At 36.2% G+C, this 19,156-nt stretch overlaps 1 protein-coding gene across 1 annotated transcript; it reads right to left on the bottom strand.

Moving 5' to 3' along the window:
* Positions 1-5,907: 5,907 nt before the first annotated feature.
* LOC123538878 (uridylate-specific endoribonuclease D-like) lies at positions 5,908-8,873 on the bottom strand. Its single transcript, XM_045323287.2, has 5 exons — positions 8,744-8,873; positions 8,171-8,327; positions 7,614-7,816; positions 7,108-7,331; positions 5,908-6,178 (listed from the first exon to the last, which is right to left on the bottom strand). The coding sequence occupies exons 1-5, from the start codon at positions 8,775-8,777 to the stop codon at positions 5,954-5,956; spliced, it is 843 nt and encodes a 280-aa protein (XP_045179222.2). The 5' UTR covers positions 8,778-8,873; the 3' UTR covers positions 5,908-5,953.
* Positions 8,874-19,156: the final 10,283 nt, after the last annotated feature.

Below are 19,156 nucleotides of genomic sequence, written 5' to 3'. Positions count from 1 at the left end.
GAACCCTGCTTGATCCAGTTTGTGATGTAACCATGGGCTGGAATACATTATCATTGACATTGATAGATCTTATATAATCTAAATGGTCAGTGGAAGTGGATACACTTTGAATAAGAACTGCTTGTTCATTGATAATTCATCCGCATTGTTCATGAATGGGACTATTTTGTGTAGCACATGAACATCCTTTGGATGTGACTTGGAATCAAATAAAGATGCTATGATTGTCAGAAATACACTTTAACTTTGGTAGCGGGATAAACCCGCAACCAAATAAAACTGAAATTTTGTTATTAGAGTCTGAATGTTTTGAATAGAATTAACATTTTCCTTCTGAGATACAGTACAAAAATACCAGATTTATGTTCTTTAAATTGGAAAGCAGGGAAACTTTCTTAGCATTCTTCTTTACCATAAAGCATTTTATCTCGTACATTTCTCCTCTAACAGACAGACTGCAGGAAATTTACAAAATTAATTGCAGAAACATGTAAATATCAACTGGATAAAAAGATGCCATCTACGTAGTTTGCATATGTGACCATAGATATGATATTCCTAACAAAATTATTCGAGTTGATCCAGTTGTAGACACTTTCAATATATGTACCAGATTAAAATTCACAGATACAAACATGCATTTTCAACTTCTACAAAACTGTCTTATCTTAAACTGTTGTGATATCTATTTCTAGAATTTATAGACTGTTACTAGATACATAAAACATAAAACTTCAAAATGACACAGATTGAATTTACCATTGACGTCAATGAAATGTCAGAATTATTGAAATTTATTTTTCTTCTGAGACAAAAAATGTATTTTATAAATTGTTGTAACTTAAATATATAGACAGTTAAATGTGTTTTCTGTATAAAGAAGAGGTTACATAAATGCTGGTGAAATATAGAAATAACAGTAGTGTGGTTTGCAATATATCGAAAACACATGGAAATCTATGGGGTCGTTTCAAAGACCAGGCAATCAGTTTTATGTATAGTTATGTAAATAAACATATATACTTTGTTCTTTTTCTTCATTATATCCATACATAGATGCATTAAGCATTTATGTCGAAGAATTGTTTTACTCCGGTACCATGTATCCATGGTCTGATTATGTTTGCCGTGCACCGCCGTCTTACGAAAACAGTCGGACGACCTATATAGTGGCATATAATTGTACTTTATACATTGTAAATCGTAACTGGTTCAGTACATGTAGCGTCAAGTGTTCGTGACAGATACAGATAAGAGGACTATTTTTGTGCTTCCATTAACTCGAGGGTAAGTAAGAAAGATTTTCTTTACACTTAAAATTGTTATCTTCCATAACACCATTTCAAAAACCCAAGGTCAAAGTAGATATCCAACAGTTTGCGGTATAAATTTTGTTATTTTGTCCCCGATATTTTTTTATATAGAGATCGATTATGTATTACAACCTCGTTGCTAACCAACATCCACGAGGCTAAGACTCTTAGTGATTAATTATCTAAATGCATTTCTAAATAATTTGCTAAAGGTACCCTGATTTTGCCCTCATCTGGTTCTTGTAGTTAATCCTTTTCTTTTAAGATTTGCTAGGAATTGTGTAAACTGATAAATGATTTCATCTACCAGACAGATATTTTGTCGAGATACGGCCCTTTGGAAACTTTCATGAATGATCATTTATCAGATTTAATGACATACTCCTATAGGCTTTCTGAAGAGTTGCCGCCCTTTGGATCAACTAATTTTGCGCTCGTTGCGCTTTGTGTCATAAGGGTAATTAATGAATTCGCCTCTATCGTGAAGAATTAATTTATTGTGGCATAGTAGTGATCCTTTAAGGACTTTATTTTGATTCTTTGCTTTTGCCAAATCCATTCGACAACATCCTGTAAAACACCGATATGATGTTACATCTGTCTTAAATTCCAAACGTTTCAAAGTCTAACTTTAAATGTGCACCTACTTATGTTCAATTAACAAAACTCTTATCGATTGACATAAAAAAGAATTTTGTTAGCAATTTTGTTAGGTTTTTTTAGACTGAAAATAACTTACAGTATATCGCAGCGAATGTGTTACATACTTATTCAAGTCGTTAAGGTTGTTATGGGAGCTACTCCCATATATACTCAAATTATTTAAAGGAGTAATCATAAGTTACAGGTCTCGAATGGACAAAAGTATTAAAATCTGTCCCCTTTATCTAATTAACATTATTTACATTATTTTTATAACATGTGACATGATGTCCAACAAATACTTGTTTAATACGATGGCTAGAGGGGTTTTTTTTCAACAAAATTCTGCCTAAGTTGAGTCTTGCATTTTTGTGTTGTTCCCATTGACCGTAATGCTAAATGACGTTGTACCACTTTATTTGACGACGCCTTGTATGGGTTATTATTATGAGATACCAACTCAAAATTAACGATGTAAGTGTATTAAATAATCACTAAATAATTATTGGGAAGGGCCAATAAATCGATATACTGTTTTTCTATTATTGATTTATTCAATCGTATCGGATTTAAGAGCATTGGAAGACTATTGCCATAATTATTTCACGTCTTAAAAGCCAGCTCATTCAAAAAAATATTCTCGGAAGATAAAGATTTCGACACTGACTGATATGAATAATGGAACGAGAGAGAGAGAGAGTCCATTCTCATAGCTATCATGCTCTTCCTCTTGAGCGTATTGAAGAGGAAGAGCGTATTTCCATTACATATTTTTTCATATAAAAAAGAAAAATACAGCGTGTCTGCTTTCACTAATGATAATACTGAAGGACCCGATTTGTGTGATACTGTTTTCTATCTGTTCTTCTCCGTAATACGAATAAAATCTCTCGGATGGCTACGGACCTATTCATAACTTCAGATTTACATAGACTTACTGGCGCTACGACCATCTAAACTGAACATAGTTTTTGCAATGCACTTCATTTTGCAGAAGAAACTAAGTTACACTCAAAGTCATCAAAAAGATTATACCAAGTCTATTTAGTGTGCGCGACTTTTCTGCGGATCTCGCCAAATCGGGAAACATATTAAACATCCATTACTTCAACAAATTAAGCCAGAGGAATTTTACCATGTTTAACATTTTATGTATTCCTATAACAGAAAATTGTTATACCCACGCAGACATTTTGACCAATCAGCAGATCAAACAGACGTTTTTTTCATATTGCCGAACTTTAGTACTTATAGGTCTGTAACCAGCTGCGGACAAATCCCCTAACAACTGGGTTTTGTTCTGTATGCCCGTTATTCACTTAACGAGACAATATACTTAGTCCATGATATATCGTTGAAGATATAAATCATTTAACTAAATACCTCAGATTCCTCAGCCATTTCAAATAAAACAAATGTATATTTTTACTAACATACATCATTTGTTGGTTTAAGTAAATTTGCTTTCCTCTTGTTCAGTCTCTTGAAGATCGCTGTTCTATGCAAGCCAGATGGACTGTTTAGGAATAAGGTCAGTAATTCGGTCGAAAATGTGCTTCCGTGGTGTATCGAAAGAAGTCCATAATAAATAGATCCTAATTTTCCCATTTTTTGCGCAAATTCGTGTAGAACAAGTGCTTTAATCACATTTTTTTCACAGCTAGAATACATTCTGCATGAAATGAAACAGTTTTCATGTTTGTACATCCCACATGGCAAATTTTGCAGATCGAAACCGGACGTAGGTGTTTATTGTACGCACAAGAGTAAATATGTGCCAATTTTTAGTAGCAGACCACAACTGACTGGCATTTCACTAGGAACTATTCAACCCCCTATTCTCTTTTCATTTTTTCATTAATTTATTATAGAACTTTCATGAAAAATAGGAGTAGGAAAAGGTGATGTTCTATAAAGATACGTAAAGACGACCTGAAGTTGTCGTTTTTTATATGAAACAAAGAAGGATTTTAATTACTGATCTTCAACCTTTGAAATAATTGTTAATGTAATAAGGTGTTTCAGTCCTTTGTTTGACAAAAGATGATGGTTATTCGTTTATCTACATTTGTTTGGAGTACAAAACTGACAAAAACTCAGAATGAAAAGAAAAGTAAGGGTCATGTATCTTTTAAGACAGATTTTTGTCACATTTGCTTACTGCAAAATCAGACCAAAATCACACTGCTGTAACTTGGAATTATTACTCACACTAAAAGCGACTTTTATTTCACCAAGTACAACATTTTCTCTCATTTTTTTTCTACAAAAATATGTCAAAAAATGCAACAACAAAGAAATTTAAACAGAAACTAGACCTCTGTGGAAAGCGCAAGTGAAAAATTAGTGTTTTATAACCTGTCCGCCATTATGCGATTAGACCAGATGATTCTGGCGCTGGTTCCTTTAGTACACCCAAGGACTTTAAAATGGACATTCGTTATTCTTATCCAGCGACGACAATCGAAGCTCTATATATCCGAATAAAACTTACCCGAATAGCCACGCTTCACTTAGCACAGACAAATTACTTGTTTATACCATTATTTATTATACAGACTTTATAAATATAAACATCACGAATATCTTCTTAGATCAAACATTTTTAATTTTGAATGTCTTTAAAGTGACCAAATTTCATTTAAATATTACCTTCCAGATACAAAATATGAAATATGGCTATTACACCATGTTATCCTTAAAGTCCAGGATTTAGAATGGCAGCCGAATGTCTTTAGGTTGAACACCACTAGATATAGCTTTTCTTTATTTCATATAAAATCCACTCACTTAATAAAGGCATTTCAACAATTTCTAGAAAATCAGATTTTCATAGATTAATATTACCCAAAAGAACTACATCGCTGTTGTAGATAAAGAAAAAGGGTGTTACTCTTTAAATAAGAAAGATACGCTTCCTTGAATACAACCCTCTGGATTTACTCCTTTTCGCTTCTTTCAATGTCGCTTTTCGCGACATAAATTTCTAATGCCGCCAGTTTTATCTAGCGTCAGATAGGAGCATGTAATTTTGACAGAATTCTACCAATACATAAAGTAAAAGAAAGCACGATACTGTTCAGAATGGGCACGAGGAAAGAAAAAAAAGATTAGGAGTATTGATATTTAGACTACCTGCGAATGCTTAAATTTTATTTGGTAGTGATCAGCCTAAATGGCGACCTGCCGGTAGAAAATAATATAAGATTCTATCACCGGTTGTAGGTGCAGATGGGAATTTCCGGCCTCGAGGGTAACTGTTTAGGCGGTTACGAGGCCCCAGGCTCCAGCCGAGTAACCGCGTAAACAGTTACCCGAGAGCCGGATTCTAGGAGGAAATTATCAAGTGTGGCTTTTTATAACTTAATTAAAGCTATATACCTTGAGCTTTTGTACTTTTATCATCGTGCATCCAAGTTGATGTTAATCTCTGGTATGCTCAGACTTAATTTACCCCCTTTGTTTTGGTTCAGCAGACCTAAATATTATTCCCTTTTCTACCAAAATGTCAAAAATATAGCCACAATGAAATTTAAACAAAACATAGCCTTAAGTTAGACCTCTGTGGCCTTCCTATGTTCGGTAACCTGACCGCCATTTTGTGACTAAACCCGATGGCTCCCGCGCTGGACCCTTTAGTACTGATATACCTTTATGTTCATTTCTTACAAAATGCCAATGTATCCACCAGGACCATTTTTAATGTCTATTACATACAATTGTCTGTGCTAAACGATTTTGAAAAAAAAAATGAAAGAAAATTAGGGGCCATATAACTCCCTAGAATATTCAGCCCAGTCATTGTAAGAACCTACGACCTGGCTACTGACAACAGCGCTCTTGCTACTGAGCCCAGTGGGATTATGTAAAACTTGGTTTCTCAAACAGGTTTCTAATACAGGCTATTGCATCCGTGGTTACCTGGGATTTCATCTACAAAAAGTAAACTAAGACATGTTTCAACAGTTTTAGTTTCAGTTAAAAACAGACTCATTGATTCAAAGGTGAGCAGTACCAAGATGTATTCCTCCGCCATGGTTGATATCATAAGTCTGGACCTGAATATTGTGTCCATTTACCGAGAAGTTACACTTATGGTTCGTCCTCGCGAAAAAGCAGACTGTGTACATTGCAATATCAAACTCTGGACTTGTACCATACATTAAGGAACCCAAAGACTTTGTTTTCGATAACCATCTGAAGTGGGCACCAAGTATGTTAGGCTGAAAGAAACAAACATATCTAGACTGATAGTGTTAATAACACTTTAGCAAAGAAAAACTAAGTTATTTAAGAAACAATTACCATTTTTGTTTTAGTTTGTTTGTTTGTTTTGTTTGTTTTGGGTTTAACGCCATTTTCAACAGTATTTCAGTCATGTAACGGCGGGCAGTTAACCTAACCAGTATTCCTGGATTCTGTACCAGTACAAACCTGTTCTCCGCAAGTAACTGCCAACTTCCCCACATGAATCAGAGGTGGAGGACTAATGATTTCAGACACAATGTCGTTTATCAAATAGTCACGGAGAACATACGCCCCGCCCGAGGATCGAACTCGCGACCCCGAGATCCGTAGTCCAACGCTCTTACCTACTGAGCTAAGCAGGCGGGCTTTTGTTTTAGTAGCAACGATTCAAAAATGGATTTTTCCAATTAATCCAGTTAAACGGAACCGCATGTTTTTGCGCTTTGCAATGTATAAGCTTATATTTGAAATATGTCCTTTAGAATTTTGCTATTTATTTAGTTTAGAATGGTATGTGAAATGTGAGATTAAAATAAATCAGAATATTTTATTACATTTCAATATGTTTCTTTTTCAATATTTGTAACAACAACGACTCATTTTCATTAAAACTTTTGCAATAGTAAATCTTTTTTTTTTCTTAATTTCCTATTCTTCAAAATTAAATAATATGGAGCATCACGGGCATAGGTTCGATTTCAATGTTAAGAGGGAACAATCGCAGCCGAGCAGGCAAACCTACATTATTTCCCAGAAAAGTATTTTGACAACAAAACGGTATTGACAATAGACAATCATGTAATATTCTTTGATATCAGTAAATGCTCTCTAAGAAGGCTTTTCGATTTTTTTTACTGTGCGCCAACTCCTTCGCCTATGAGTATTCTGAGTATTGACTGCAAACCTGCTTTGAGAATATATATCCCATGTAGTCAAGATTTCCTTTCTTTTCTTGTAAGTGAAACTGTATCCAGTTATGAAAACCAACAACTTCTGTAGAGTCAGTCTCACCAACAAACACGTGCTCAAAACCAGAACTATCAGTAACGTGACCATGTCGAGGATAACCATCAAACCAGATACGCCGTAGCTGGGTCTCCAATGAACTCCAGGTTGATCCAACATAACCTAAATATATTTGTAAACGCATGATCAAATCTGGAAATAAAGGCCATTTAATCATTTCGTGTCTAGACCAGATACGACAAGTGGGAACTCTAGTGAACTTCATGATTATCCAAAACAATATCACATGGAACGGTTATACCAGTAAAACAGTGCGGCACTATTAGTGATAGGCAACAATCCAGATACTTCGATGTCACCTCTTTAAGAAACCACAAGTTGAGACCACTCTTCCTAAATGCCTACAGAAAACCAATTCTATATAAACCTTAAAATATTACAAACCATGTTGGTGAAGAAACTGCAAAGTTTTCTGCATCACTGATGTCTTAGAAATAGCATCCAAAAATGACGTCACTTCGTGATCTTCTTCGTAATTTGAATGCTCCGCCCCACCTACCACGTGATTATAGTTGTCAAGGAGACGAATCAGGGCGGCATAGGTTGGACGACTAAAGTAGTAATAGTCGTTTACATAGCTAAATAAACTGAAAAGTATATGAAAGGTACATTTTAGCTAATCGTTCTCACGGTTAGGAAGCTTAAAATACAGACTTGGCACTTCTACTCAATAGTTAAAGGGTCAAGATCAATATGACATACATTCTCATCCGAATTTAAAAGTTACTTTGAAAATATTTACCATGTAAGCGAGCTGTATAAATTTCTACAAACCCAGAACCCCTATGTTTATTTTGTACAGCTCTGTGTCTATGTACATTACCACCAAAGCAATATGTTTCGGTCTATATTCAGTTATGACAAGCTACTCAAAGATCTTGCATTTATTTTCATCAGCAAACTGAGTTCACCTTTTTGAAGATTTAATTTTGTTTCCATACCTGCTGGACGCCCTGTCAGACGTAGAGCCAGAGTATGTGTGACCTTGAAGGTTGACCCTGACGCTCGTTGCTGCGTTAGTATCACCGTTCCAGATCGTTGCCATAAAGTCCGACAGTTGGCCATCTGACACGGAAGCACCAGCATACCACAGCACTTCTGCAAACAAACAAAAATAAAAATATGTTTTTCAACATTTTGTCAATTGTAAAGAAGTTTATGGATAACGTTTTCTGAGACCCACATGCATACATTGCCAAACACCTAGATTTATGAAAACATGTACAAATCAAATTTTACGAAATCTTGCCATCTACAATCATATCTATAATGTTGCCTCAACAGAAACAAATATGCCGAGCTAGTTCTAGGACATATAGCAAAACAAATATAAGTTGGTCAGGTTTAGACCAAATCCAGGTATCAGTAACAGATATTGGGGCATTCCAAAGTTGTAAAGTGTTGTTGTTTTTTTAAAGCGATTTTGTTGCGTTTTCTTCTCATGAACCTTTATCACAGAAAGTGTGCGTGTGACAAGCAAAATATCTATATATTGAACTGAAAAGAACACTTACCAACAGCAAAGAATGTAAAACAAAATGTATACATGACCGCCGTCACAACTTTACGAACCAATTTTACAACTGCAAGTCACGAATCTAACATTTGTATTTGTTATCTTTCCATAGTGCAAATGTACTGTGAAGATATACGTATGTAGAATTATTTTACCTTGTTAAATACCTATGAATTTTCTGTCTGAAAAACGGCATGCCATGTATTTCACTAACGAATACAAAACCCTGTATTCAACTCCCATCGGATACCGTCAGAAATTACGTAATGATGGTGTCTCCACGTTCCATGTGTCAAACAATTCACGAGTTTATAGTTTTATTTATCTAACACTAAATAGATATATGTGCAGGCCCGGATGCAGAAATATTTTAATGGGGGTGGGGGCACCAGTTTAGAACAAATGCGTGACCGGCGAGGTGCATAACTCCGAGAGGGGGTAGGTACGGCCTCTGTCCGTGTTGTAGGGAAGATTGGGGTCTTCCCCTGAAAGTTTTTGATATATAGGCATGAAATGGTGGCGTCTGGTGTATTTTTGGTCTGTTTTAGGGGGTCAGGGGGCTCTTCCCCTGAAAATTTTTGAAATACAGGTATGAAATGGTGACCTCTCGTGCGTTTTTGATCCTAAAGTTTGAGATAATACTATTTTTCTTTGCCAAAATAGTTGGGTGCAACCTTGATGATTATAGGTCACTTATCAGCCAACTGGGGGACACGCCCCCACCACCACCCCGGCCCGGCCCGGCCCTGGATTCGGGCCTGTACTGTATGTGTATAATAAAAATGCCATTAAAACATTGGCTTGATCTGCAATGATGCATTCGGCTGTAGTGGATTTTGTCAGGGCGGATCATACTCGGCGCAAGGGCTTCGTTGGATCCAGGCCTGGCAAAATACAGCCGAGCCAATTACAACATTTCACAACTATACTAGCCCTATTATACAATTTATTGATTCGCTGTAACTCCCCTATTTCATACTGTGCTAAGGTCAAGACCAGTTTTGTTTACCATGAATTTCACTTAAAGGGCTAAAATAAAAAGCATTTTTAAGTGTACATAAAATCATCATAGCAAGTCAAATTAACAAATTCCAAAACCTAGCCTGTCAATAAACTAACCTTTAACACGGCTGTGCTGTAATGTATTTTTACAACTGTTTAATATATCTATCTGTGTTTTATCCCCTTCCATCTTAAAATAGATGTAAGAGAGTACAGACTTTTTTTAAAAGTAAGACAAGCCGACCATTCTGGCAAAGTTTCATAAAAATATTTCATGATTATAGGAGGAATAGCGATAACAACGTCAAACAACGTATAAATTAAACACAAAGATTGACAAAATAACCAAAATACAGATATACAGTATTATTAAATCAAGATAAGATTCTAACTCAAAGTTCTGTGGACCACTTCAAAACAAGTGCATGGGTGGAACCGGGCATCGCAGCAGGAGTCCCAAATACATGCACGCCAGCATACACACACATACGCACTTCCGTAAAATCCGGCGCCTTAAATCTCGCAAACCTCTATATCAGTAGTAATTTTCATTGCCAAAGAGGCGCCATGGACTGTCAAACCTATCAACTTGATTGAGTTTTTTTAATTACTTTTTAGTTTTTTAATTTGTTTATTTATTTATTTATCTATTTATCTATTTGTCAAATTTTCATGCATCATCTCTGTAAAATATACGTCAAGTTGAACAATTTTAGGTACCTTCCAGACATTTTTTGAAGAGGCATGACCCTGAACCTCCCTCGAAACACCACGGCCCACCTCAAAGAAAATAATGGATCTGCCTCTGAACTGAGACTAAAACTCACCAAAATTTCAATGGCACCCTATACCCATTAAAAATTAGTGAAACAAATTACTTAAAACGAAGTTTGATACATTCTTCAACCCAAACAGGAAAAGTTTGGGTCAGTGTTCTAGGAAGAGGAAATTATTGATTGTAATATTAGAAGGCAGAGCCAGCCCAAAAGTGTGTTCTTGGCCAGCAGTCTGAAAATCCCTAGGTTGGCGTTGTGTTTTTACTTTGATTTTATGCAGGTCAAATATAAGGAAAATTTAGTTTTAAAAGGAGACAAATAATATGTTCTCCAAAAATCTTTACCTTTCGTCTAGGGGCTTTACCAGGTAGAGTTGGTCTGCCCAAATAACAAAACAACAGCATAAGGTACATAGAAGTTATTAATTCATTAATATTAATTTTACATATCCACGTATCCAAGTGTTAAACACCCTATAAAGACTCACTTATTGTTGTTTACGTAGCTTTTCTCAACGAAATTAGGTTTTGTTTTGGGAAATTTAAGCGCAATATTTTTTGTCAGACTGTGTATTCTTAAAAAGTGGCATTTTTGAAAATGCATTGTATGTTTCAGAAAAAAAATTGTTTCTGTAGTGACTGAATTGAAAACTCATACATATCCACGGGTGGTAAACGCGCAATTCAATTCCCGCTGGGAATACGCTTAAAATGGGTTACGCGACGTCCGGTGCTGGTGTTGCGCGTAAGAAATAATTTATTGCAAAAGAGTGTTTTAACACTATTAATGCACGGTGGGCGGTTAAACGTCGGGCGTAATAATTCACGAGGGCGCAGAAATTATTTGTGCGACGTGTTACCGCCCGAGTGTATAAATAGTGTTAAAACACGGTCTTGCTATAAATTATTTCGATTCTAATATGCCCTTAATCTAAAACAATAGGTAAGATATAGAAGCGCTCCTTCTTGATCGCAACAAAAACTTTGACGTCACCGCACGTTAACGTGACGTCATCTATCGTAGGAGTGTTTTAACAGAGACAAGCATATTAGAATTCTATATATTTCCTCTTGCTACCTGATTCGTGTTCAAATGATTTCAAATGACTTAGATTGCAAGAATTTTAGTCAAAAAGAGATCAGGAAAATCACTCAGTGTGATAATAGCATACAGTTTACTCCTAGACTGGACCTAGTAAACTTGACTGGTCTTTTTGTTCATATGCGAAATATGGTATTTTCTGGAATAGAGGAAGAGGGTAATGAGAAACCTGAAGAGTCTCAGGAAATTTTACGTATTTTTTAGTTGAGAAAACGAAACTAGCGCAGACTCTAGTAAATACATTAAAAGTCTTGAACGAGTTCATCGTATTGGAGACAAGTCTACTAACCAACCTGGAACAAAATATCCAAAGTACCGTATTCAAATACTTCAAGAATAGAGAGATGGTTCGACGTGCAAGTCCTATATTGAAAAAAAAAACCTGAGTCATCACGGGCGGGCACCGGGGTAGAACCACCGATCTTTCGAAAGCTAGCTGGATACCTTCCTCACATGAAGAATTCAACGCCCCGAGTGAGGCTCGAACACATATCGGTGAGGGGCAAGTGATTCGAAGTCAGCGACCTTAACCACTCGGCCACGGAGGCCCCTCCTTGATGTTCAAGTCCTCGATACTAAACTAATAAATGCGGTCGTCGGTAGCATTTGACTACCACAGACGTATAATTCCTATAGCTAATGCCTTTTCTAACTACGCTACAGTAAGTGCTTCCATATTAAGCTTTATGAAAGCTAAAATGAATACTATCGGCATATGGCCCAACAAGCATATGTTAGTATGTAAATAGACAGTAGATGCAAAAAAGTCTGTTTTAGATAATATTAAATACCCCATATTACCAAATTTAAAGATACTTTGAACAATATCTTTTTGCACTTGGCCTTAAACATTTAAATACATGCTACAACAAGAGCTGTCACAGGAGACAGCGCGCTAGACTATTCCGGTGCTGGACAGTGAAACTGGGCACATCTGAGGAAACTGGAGCTGTCACTGGAGTGTTTATTGACTCCAATGGTGGATGAAGATATTGCACAATAGCTTGAGTCTGTGTCAAAAATGTTAAGTAATAAGAGAGGTAAAGATAAAGTGTATCAAAACACTATATAAGTATAATTCTAAGCAAAAAAGGGGCATAATTCATAAAATATTGGTGCTAGAGTTATGCAACTTGTGTCATATGATGTGGATGATGATGTGGTACAACAACTTCAAGTTTGAATCAAATGCATTTCGCAATAACTGAGATATAGTGAAAATGGTTCAAAATTAACCTTAAATTCTAAGTGAAAGGGGCATAATTCATGAAAATTTGGTGCAAGAGTTATACATCTTGTGTCAAATGATGTGGGTAATAAGGTGGAACAACTATTTTAAGTGATTAAAGTTTGAATCAAATCTATTTAGTAATTACTGAGATATAGTGAAAGTGTATCAAAACTTTAACCTGAAATTCTAAGTAAGAAGGGGGAATAATTCATGAAATATTGATGCAAGAGTTATGGCTCTTGTGTCATATGATGTAAGTGATGATGTTGAACAACTATTTTAAGTTTGAATCAAATCCGTTTAGTAATAACTGAGATATAGTGGAAGTGCACCAAAACTTTAACCTGAAATTCTAAGTAAAAGGGGGGATAATTCATTAAATATTGGTACCAAAGTTATAAGACTCGTGTCGTATGATGTGGGAGATGATGTGGAACAACAACTTTCAGTTTAAATCAAATCCGTTTAGGAATAACTGAGATAGAGTGAAAGTGCATTAAAACTTTAACCTGAAATTCTCAGTGAAAAGTGTGTGTGTGTGGGTGGGGGGTGGGGGGCGATAAATTATGAAACATTGGTGTGAGAGTTATGGCCCTTGTGCCATATGACGTGGGTGATGATGAGGAATAACTATTCTATTTTAAGTTTAAAGCAAATCCATCAAGTAATTACAGAGATAAGGAGAAAAAAGACAAAGTGTAAAATAACTTTTACCAATGTGGGGACGCGGAAAGACGCCGACGCCAGGGTGAATAGACTAGCTCTCCATATACTTCGTACAGTCGAGCTAAAAAGGACAATAAGAATGGTGGTATCCTTGGTGGTATCTTATAATTGGAATGTGCCATATTTGGAGTGTCTGCTTTTCTTCTCGGGTTTCACTTGATTGAGAACTCATTGGATATTTAGCAAGTAGATTTAGAAGAAAATTGAAGGATTTCATTGCATTTCCTATTTGTCTAAGTGTCTCTTATTTCTGCGATATATTGCACAATTTGCAGTTTGCACTGTTTATCAATGATCATCATGTGCTTTAAATCAATACCTTTTGCAGGTTTCCAGATTTTATCAAATTGCAATCCTGAGTTTGGCTGATCTATAGTAATAATGAGATTTGATATGGAGTTAACAGGGGTAGGTAAAAAACTGATAGACTTTTGTTTGTTTGTTTGCTGTGGGTTTTACGCCGTTTTTAACATTTTTTTTCAGTTATGTAACGGCGGGCAGTCAACCTAACCAGTGTCCCTGGCTTCTGAATCAGTATAAACTTGTTCTCAACAAGCAACTGTCAACTTCCCTGAATCAGAGGTTGGGGACGAATGATTTCAGATACAATGTTTTCTTCAAATCGTCAGGGTGAACATACGCCTCATCCGGGGATTGAACTAACGACCCCGTGATCCGTAGATCTGTGCTCTTTCTATTGAGCTAAGCGGGCGGGCTGTTGTAGGTAGAGCTGTCAATAGACTACTGAGCTGGAGACAGTTTACATTCAATTTGTGGAGTATTTCTGTAGCAAGGCATGGGTCATTTTCACTGTCCTTCACTTTTTGCAATAAACGTCTTTTTTTCTCTTAACACTAGACGTCAAACACTCAAATTTCAAGAATTTCGATTAATTTTTATATGTGTCTGATGTGTTTCTTTTATATCAATCGTAAAGAGTTTATCATTTAGGGTGGATTTGGAGAGAGCTTTTGTAGGTAGTTTACCATACCTAACAGGCTTTTGGGCTCAGCCCGATATTTTAGGAGAGACTCAGACTTTTATGACCTCAATCTTTGATGGATCTGCTGTAACGTCTTTAGATGTTATACGTTGACCAAAGAATGGCACCTCTTGGACCCCAGTGCAACACATATCAAGACTGAACCGTATATACCTTTCTGTCTGGCCACATCAAGCACTGACTTGAGCTGGTAATCACTCCCTATTCTGGTTTTACCGTATACATGTATCAGTATGCCGTCAGCTGTTGCTGAAACAAAAAAAAGAGTCCCTCTAGTATTTCATTAATATTTCTTTAAAATACGTCTTGGATTCTGTGTTGTTATCTTTTCTGGTTCTTTGGAATCATTGAGTCCATTCAATACATATTTAATTGGGATGTTACTTTGTTTGGTTGCTTTCTTTGCTTCCAAAGGATCTTTTTATAGATTGTGTTGGCTTTGTCCAGAAAGGTAGTCCGAGGTTTCTGAAGCTGTCATACTTTTTCGGACATAGTATAGCATTAGCTATGTAGGGTGCGAATCGGGAGCTTGTCACCCGCAAGCCCTGAAACAATTGTTTGAACTGAAAAACTTAATATCTATGCAATCTTCATAGATTATAAGCTAAACATCCAGCAAAAGTAGGTTCGCGAAATCTGCTGCTAATATGCCGAAGGACTTGAAAATATAGTCCCTAGATAAGAGGGACTGTTTGTAGTCCTCACAAGAACTGTTTGCGGTAAGAGTTGCAGTGTGTATCTTGGATCTTCTTCATAGTCAACACTCCAGTGACACGCTGGTGTCCCGCGTTGATGTTAGCATTGTTAATCCGGTCAGTGCGGTTTCAGAATTCTTCAACGGGTACCTGCTCAAACATTTAAACTTTGTTTAAGGTATAGTGAGTGATACTGTGACCCAGTTATGTTGTTACAAGGAAGTACCCATATATTATTACTGACAGAAAATCAGCTAAGTTATATAATTATTCTGTTGACGCCGTTTGACAAATAGCAAATTTAGCGTTTTCCGTCATTTTAATTCTCCAATCAAGGGAAGTAACAAGTGCAAAGAAATAAATGTACACCTGAAAGCGGTTGTTTCCCTTACGCACAAAAACTGTTCAACCCACTCAACACGTGTGTACATCCAATAGTTTGCGTCACACTCGCGGACACTGGTAGAGTTGACCAGATCCCGGCAAAAGCAGTTTTACTAATGCCAGGACCAATCAGTTACTTATTTATGTTTACGTATATTACTACAGGTTTTTCTCAGTTGAACTCGTGGACTGTTAACAAAGCTGTATAATTATATTACATACTGATTTGTCCGGCAGTATGTTTTCGCAATGATACTGCACATTTAAATATATTCTTTCAAAATACGGACCTACGCGGTCGAGTGGCAAGGGCACTTACCCATCCCCGATGCGCGGAAATCCAGCTGGCATAAGAAAGGTCGATGGTTCTATCCATCTATCCATGTACCCGCCCATGCCTATAACAATGTCCGGAAGGGTACCAGGGACCTATCTTTGCCGTAAAAAGCTGGAAAAGTCGTGATATGCTGGCGTGGCTCTCAACCGGACAAAAACAAAACAAATCAAACTAAATCTTTCAGAATACGCTCGAATTGCTCTGGGGCCTGCGAGAAGATCTAACATGTAAACCATCTATATACAAGTCGTCTGTTACTTAACGAGAAAGTACAATCAAGAAAGACACTCAAAGTAAAGTAACGTGTCATTAACCACAATGCCATAAATTATGACAACAATTTGGCAATGTTTTCTTTGCATTATCTAAAAAGCAATCTACTCATATCGCATATCGACCTTCGTCTTAAAGTTCACTGACTCGGTTAGAAATAACTTGGTCATGCCCTCGTTTTGGAACAGAGGTCACTCCGCTGTGTCGTGACCATATCGTTCTTGACTTCTTTTTTTCTGGAATGACCTTTGGAATATGATTTAAATGTGTGGTAACTGTCTAATGACATTTCGTGACTTTGACTTCTATGCATGGCTACTTTGGGCTTGAAAAGTACATTTACATGTCGGTAAATATACATGAAGATGCGACTGAATTGTATACAAATTGCGCAACAAACGAATAATTGATTGAATACTTGCGGACAATAATTAATTATTGGCATATTAAGAAATGGAATGATAAAGAAGGTTCTAAGAGTGTTGTTTTATGTTGTTCCGCTGTCTATTAGAAGTTGTTAGCAGAAACCGAACGTTCTAAAATGCTCAACTCATGAGTAGTTTACGTGTTCTGGGAGCCGTAATTGCTTTTCAAGTGAATAACACAAACTTGTGTTTTAAATGTTTCTATCATGTTCCTAATTTTTCCATTCTCTCGATCGTTTACGTGCGCGCCTGACACCAACTCTCAAGAATGAAATATGTAATTAATCATAACACAGAGGTTGCTGAACTTGTTATTTGCTGACCTAGATTTTCTTTTGATAAAAAGTTTTAGACCTAGATCTGTTTTCCTCTGACAACAAAGGTCTTTACTCACATTCGTTTATCAAAGTAAATATTTTTTACGGAAAGTCATATTATACTCCTCAATAGATTGAAAGGGTTAGACGGGGTCATCTGAGGTTATCCGAGGTCACGTTTGACCGAATTGTCTAGACAATAGTGGAGGTTAATGTAATTTACAGAAGCTGTAGAGTTGGAAGTTGGGATGAGGTGGAGGGACTTAATGCATTGAATAACAACACGATAGTAAACTGTTGCCCAGTAAAGTATTAAAATCTATGTAACGATGGGGATGGTGCTGGTTGTGGTACTTCGGTCTGTACACACACAACACTGTCAGCAGTGGGTTACCTTAAACCCAACTGACGCAAAAGAAAAAATCCCATTGGCAAAAAAACGCCCAGTAACATATAGGGCTTATACGGCTGCTAATGTAAAATATAATCCAGTACGACAAAGTTCACCAGAATGAGTTCATGTCCTATATATTCGTCATTATTATTATTATTTCCCGTCAGCATGATCTGTCTCCGTTTGCGTCATTCTATATTGATTGGTGGTAATTTAGACAAAAATGTTGCTCGTTCGGGCATTGACCTAGTCACATGCAGAGTACTTCATGGAAAGAAACCATTTTATAACATACATGATTTTAGTGAATATTCGAAATATTAGAGTGAAGTATATCTGATATTTTCACAGTAAAAATATCAGTTACATTGTTTTTTCATTAGTAACAAACGATAAAATGAGTAAATTTTGTCAAAACATGAAATAAAAAGAAATTGTTTGTTTTAAATGTAAGATCAAAATATATTTCACTCATTAACACCATATCTTACATTTTCAATCTTGGCTATGTCACTCGTGAAAATATTGCATCTGGTGTTCATCCGTGAACGAAATTTCAGTCTTACACTGAAACAAACAATTTCCCACTACATACATGTTGTAATTATGTGAAAGAAGCCTGTGTTCTTAATTTCAATTATTAAAAGACGTCACCAAGGTTTATTACTGATGGTCATGTGAATAGTACTTATTACTGGAAGAAGTCTGTAACAGGTCTGCAACGAGTGTGCCATACACAATGAGTGAATTGTTGCACTACATCTATCTACATCTTTCACCCAACCGTCGATTTCCGACTATCACTGGGCGGCAAACCCACATAGACCTTTGTAATATATAAGAAGTCATGTATTTCAGTCACAGAGCATTGAAAGAACTGTATGCTGATGTCTCGGGTTTGAGCGACGGTCTTTTTCTCTTTCTTTTGTTCTCTTATTGAGGCATTTAGAAAGCTAAAACGGTAATATGAGACCTTAGATGCTATATATTTCAATCAATTGTACATCAAAGACGTTACTAAAGAAGGCTGTTTGATCATGCTGTCATATAAAAAAGTGCGGGCCTATTTATTATCAATAATCAACATTCGTCACAAAAATAGTTATGAGGTGGACATTCAACCTTAGTTGAAGCTATATATTGCCCAAGTACAAATATACGTTTGCTAATTATCACTTCAGATCCGCCATTACCGTTTAATTAGTTTATGTCCATTAATAACGTCTCAAGATAAATGGCATCATTTTGATAGTATGGTATTTTCTTCGACACATTATTGTTCCAAAATAACCAGTTTAATATATGGTATTCTTTTCAACTAATTCAATCAACCACATTCCATTAGTATATGACGTATGTGGAAGGCAACATAGAGTTAATTTTTTTAAACTTAACCCTTATCATGCTGGACACGACTGACTCTGCCTTTGCGACCAGTGTAGATCATGATCAGGCTGCACATCCATGCAGTCTGTCAGTATGTTTTGGTAAGCACCCCTTTAAACAGCTAATGGTATTGTCCAAATTGAAAGATGGACAAGTTCATTATAGAAGTTTAGCAGGGTAAAGGTTAAAAAAGGATGCATACTAAAAATCCGTGAAATTGCCTTATCCCTGCTGTAATAAGACATTTGAAAAAAAATATTCTCTAGAAAGTCCCCAGGACAACACTTTTAAAGAGCAGATACCTTTCTGCAAATGTTCAGTTTGAACAGTTTCTTTTTTAAATTTCAACAGCCAGTTCAGA

This window comes from Mercenaria mercenaria, chromosome 18, assembly GCF_021730395.1.
Source record: "Mercenaria mercenaria strain notata chromosome 18, MADL_Memer_1, whole genome shotgun sequence".
Taxonomy (NCBI): domain Eukaryota; kingdom Metazoa; phylum Mollusca; class Bivalvia; order Venerida; family Veneridae; genus Mercenaria; species Mercenaria mercenaria.
Note: the sequence above shows the minus strand (reverse complement) of the source record. Positions and strands in the feature narration are given on the sequence as shown.